This window comes from Aphis gossypii, unplaced genomic scaffold (genome assembly GCF_020184175.1).
Source record: "Aphis gossypii isolate Hap1 unplaced genomic scaffold, ASM2018417v2 Contig00682, whole genome shotgun sequence".
NCBI lineage: Eukaryota > Metazoa > Arthropoda > Insecta > Hemiptera > Aphididae > Aphis > Aphis gossypii.
In genome coordinates, this window is record NW_026083226.1 from 1 (window position 1) to 5,295 (window position 5,295).

At 27.9% G+C, this 5,295-nt stretch overlaps 1 protein-coding gene across 1 annotated transcript; it reads right to left on the bottom strand.

Moving 5' to 3' along the window:
• Window positions 1-3,370: 3,370 nt before the first annotated feature.
• LOC126555020 (uncharacterized) lies at window positions 3,371-4,625 on the bottom strand (the record flags this gene model as incomplete). The annotated part of the gene is made up of 1 exon (XM_050209990.1): window positions 3,371-4,625. A coding segment is annotated over exon 1 (1,255 nt), but the record flags the coding sequence as incomplete, so codon positions are not given.
• Between the last annotated feature and the right edge of the window lie 670 nt (window positions 4,626-5,295).

Consider the following 5,295-nt stretch of genomic DNA (forward strand, 5'->3'; position numbering starts at 1 on the left):
CCGTTCCTTCAGTATAATTTATACCGTCTCTTCGATAATTACCGTCTCTTCGGTAAATACCGTCTCTTCGATAATTACCGTCTCTTCGGTAAATACCGTACATTCGATAAATTCCGTATCTTTACTCACCGTACCGAAAAATACCGGTATACCGGAATATTCAAATACCGGTATTTTTAAATACCGGTAGTTCCAAATACCGGTGACTCACCGGTATACCGTAAATACCGCCAGCTCTAATACAATGTCTACAATTACTAACATTGTTGTACTATTTTGGTAAGTACTTTTTAATGATCATAATTTGTGACACATTTTTATCTTTGACTTTTTAATACTATTTTATTTATTTATCATAGTTCAATTTAATTATCAGGTCCTACAACCCTGAGGAGGCAGATTTAAAAATGATGTACCTACTTATTTATAGATGTATACATTATCCATGCCTACTGCAACCAGCAAAACTCATTCACAAACAACTAGGTAGTCAACGTATCATAAGACCAGGTACTGTAACATTTTTTTATTTTATACCTAAGTACAATGTGTTGTTTTTTAATTAACCAAGTTGAATGAAGGGTGTAGAAAAAAAAACACAAAATAAATATAATTTAGTTATTTTTATTAAATTCAAAATTTGATTAACTCATCACCCTCACCCTTGTCAACCTGCATATCATCTTGTTCTTGTTGTTCTATGTCCTATAACAGAATTTAATAGTATTTTGTATTTACTATAATTTTAGTTACAGTAACCTAACATCAAACTTGTTTTCCAGTGCATTTGTGTTTGAGGGTTCTAGTTACATTATTTATTTATTTTTTATACAGATTTGTGTCATATTTCAGGGTTTTTTTTTTGAGGTAGATGGGCGAGGTTACTGTTCAGTTACATTATATTCATAATATTAACAGTGAAATGTTTAGTAAATTCAATTAAATTGTCTTCAGTTAAAAGTAAACAAAAACAAAATTTTACTCAATAACTTTAAAGGTAAGATTGAAATAAAATTAACTTAATTAAATATTATAAATATAATTAACAAATTACCACAATTGAAAGAATAAATTTTGTCTGATAGTTATGCATGATAAGAAAATATTAACTTAAATGGGGATAATGTAATTCACTATAAAAGGTAAGTTATAAAAAAAAAAAAAAATCAAAAAGTCAACCACCTTTGTTTAAAACTACTAACAATTTGAATGATAACAAAGTATTTTGCGATTTTTCCTATGAATCATGTATTACCTATTTAGTTTTCTAAATAGTAATTTAAGTTTTCCTGCCATTTTGGTGGAGGGGGGCTGTATTCCCCTTAGCTTCTCCCCTGGATATGCCACTGGTAAATATATTAAATAAAGACATGGTGAAAATTGTCACGGAATTAAGTATAATTATTATTATATTCAAATATTATATAAGGCATAGTGATAGTTAAGTAAAAAAAAAAATTTACTTTACGTTTCCTCCGGATATTTAAAGTGTCCCGCAGATCTTTATGTGTGGTCTTCTGGAATTTAAAAATTTGTAATTATTGATAGTTTAGAATTAAAATTTCCAAACATAGTACTTCATGCAGAGTATACCTTATTATATATGAAATTAGTACTAAAATATATTGATAGACATCATTTGGGAAAGATTAGGGAATTATTAGAAGTTATGTTACTGGTCATTTTTAAAGATTGCTTTTGTATTGAAGAATAAAGTTGTTAGTTAAATAATAATTTTTAAATTATAATGCCAAAAATATTGAAAGTAATATTATGTTATATTGAATAAAATAATTACCGGTTCTTCTGCTGCCCATTAACATTTTGATTTGTGCCAATTATGGCAAATATTGCATCCTGGTGAAGCAACAAAATACATTATTGCTTAAGTCATTAAAAATTAAATATCCAATATATACTAACTTTTTGTGTTTTTTTTTGGTTTTTTTTTCGGCATTTGCCCTCATGGTTTTTTTACATGTACTGCATTCTTCAAAAAATTTAAATAAATTAGATAGGTATTTTAAATTAATTACACAACATCAAAATTAGGTATTAAATATATATACATACTAGGTTTTTTTGGTTTTGATTTTCTTTTCTTTTCTTCATTATTATCTAAATAAAAAAAAAATAATAATAATTAACCAATTTAAAGTTATTGATTACTTTGGCATGCTTACTATTTTTGGTGGTTGAGTTTTTTGGTTCTGCCACCCCATAATAATGATTATGATTAATTGTAGTCATCTATATAACACATAAATAACAGTTTTCAATATTTAATTATGGAATTGATAATGTAAAGCAATTATAAAGTATTCAATATTCATAACCCAAAATGTAGAACAAAAGTATTGTGTTAGGCATAATGAATAAAATAATTAGGTATCTGGATAAGATAATAAATATTATGCTGAACACTGTGACTTAATTAAGTTGGGCAAGGGATGACATTCATGACATCAGTGACAAGATTACTTAGAATGCAGATTTATGTTTTTGAATAATATATTTGGATTAAAATTAGTAAAATGAATTAAGTTTACAAAATACTAATTATAGTAATTATGTTCTATAACATAATGAAATATATTTAAATATATGATATATACAGGGTGATTCTTTTATCAAACAACACTCATTATTTCAAAAAGTATTCATGTTTTTAAAAATATTTTTTTATATACTTTCAAATTGTTAAAAAAAACAACGTTTTTATTAAAACATTACATTTTTAAATATTTTTTATCCATATAATTTTTTAAGTTTTTACTTTTTTGAATGACAACATAGTGTTTTAATTTCATATTCCAAAGCAGAATAATTTTCTGAGTATTTTGATACATAAAAATCGAATTTAGGGTGATTAGTTTTTGAATCATAAGTATTTGAAGTTTAGATGTGCGGAGTGGAGTGGTACGGGGTTACCCCGCAAAATGTTTGTCCACTACTCCGCTTGTCTATACTTTAAACAAGTATAACTCATAAACTACTGGCCCCATGGGCGCCCATTGGGAGGGGCAAGATGGGGCACTTGCCCCGGGTGCCAGTTAAAATCGCGAATGTCAAAATCGCGAAAACTAAACAGCGAAAATAAAAATCGCAAAAAGTTTAATAGCGAAAGTAAAAATCGCGAAAAGTAAAAATTCTATTAGGTTTATTTTTTCATAATCATAGGTATAAATTAAAACTATCATCTCTGCAGTATTATAAAATAAATTCAAATTCCTTAAGTATAATTAAATACAAAAAAATTATCGTCACAATACTATAAAATAAAATAATAATATATAAAAACATTATTGTCACAATCTCATAATACTATAAAATTAAAATTAAATTTGATATGATAAATTATAAGCAATACCTCTTAAGTATTCTAGTTTATTCCTATTTTCGTAGTCATCAACTAATTGTTTAATTGTATCCCTTTTACGTTTTCTGGACGATTCGACTACACCTGCTATATACTGGTTTATTTTCATTTCGTTTAAACTTTGTTCCTTTTGAATTGCTTCAATAAACTTCCATATTGTTGGATGACATGAACTCAATAAATTATTGAACCCTTCAACATAATTATTTGTTCTGGGTAAACCAGATATAGTAGACGTATAACAGTTCCATAGTGAAATAGGAAATCTGGGGTTCCTCCTTTTACGTCTATTTGGACGACCGATCCATGTATCCTCAAAATAGGAAATAAGTGGTTCTAAAATTTCTTCATTATCAGTGTAATACGTACTTTCACATAATGTCTCAAATACATCGATAACGTCATTTTCGGGAACAAAAGCTAAGGCAGATAGATAACGAACTTGCAATGAAAATTCCGAGTCTGTTTTATATTTTTCTACCATTCCGGAAATAGTTTGGATTTTTCGCCAAACGCATTGCGTTTGATGAAAAAAACAACCATTTTGTTTAGCATTGGGAAATTGTATTTTAAATGCGTTTATTGAACTTTGTTCAAAATCAGTCATTATTGTTTTGGGATTTATACTAATGTTATGTGTTTTTATTGCCGTAAATAACCTTTCATACGAACTTTGCGTTTTATCTGGCATTAAAGAGAAAACCACTGGTATAACCAAATTATTCTTTATAACATGAATCGTGTATACTTGTGCGAATAATGGAGGACATGACTTAAAAGTCCCATCTGCAAACCAATGATCAGATTTAGCCAGAAAATCCAAATTTTTTTCTGTGGCAAATACTAAAATCCGATTTTCAACTGGTTCAATATCATTTATTAAAAATTGACGACCATCAATAGTTTGGGAAAAATTATTGGGTATTGTAATATCAGTTAAAGTTAAAGGGTTAGATGGAGCAGAACTATTAATCTGTAGTATTCGACATAAAGTGCGTTTAATATAACTTACTGGAGGGAGAGCTCCGTGAACTGCTTGCGAACACAATGTTGACGCTTCGGAAACGATTTGATGTGGATTATCTTGAGATGACAGAGCTCGAATTTTCATTTTATTTATACAAACGCGTTGTTCAATTTCTAAATTCGAAATTACATGATTATGATCACTGGGTCCTTTGACTATTTCTTCGTTTCTTAAATTAATACGCGATTTACACAAGTCTTCATTACATCTCCAATACATGGTATTTTTATATTTTTTATCAAACCTAAACAAATAACCATTATATTTTAATAATTTTTTGTTTTTTTGACTTTGAATAAATTCCATTACGAATTATTATGAATTATGATTAAAGAAATTTATATATAACGGATATGATACGACAATATACGACACTGATACAGATCGGGCAACGGACGACTCAGTAATGGTTAAGTTCAAACACAGTTTATCTTTATTACCTACGTTATCGAAGACGCAGAAGTACAGATTGACATTGATTATCTAATATTGTTATTACTTATTACCATTTAAAAGTATATATAGGTTTTCTTACTTTTCGCTATTAGTGTTTTCGCTGTTAAAATATTTCGCGATTTTTTTTTCGCGGTTTTCACATAGACTCACTTGCCCCCCCCCCCCCTGGACAAAAAATATTTAAAACTTGTAGCTAAATAATATTACCTACCATAATATTATTATTATCTTTATTACCTTACATTTGAGAATTTTTTTATTTTGACCCCCCCTAAAATGTTTTTTATGGGCGCCCATGACTGGCCCTAAATTCGAATTTCAAATTATTCTGCTTTGGAATACGAAATTAAAACACTATGTTGTCATTCAAAAAAGTAAAAACTTAAAAAATTATAAGGATAAAAAATATTTAAAAATATAATTTTTTAACAAA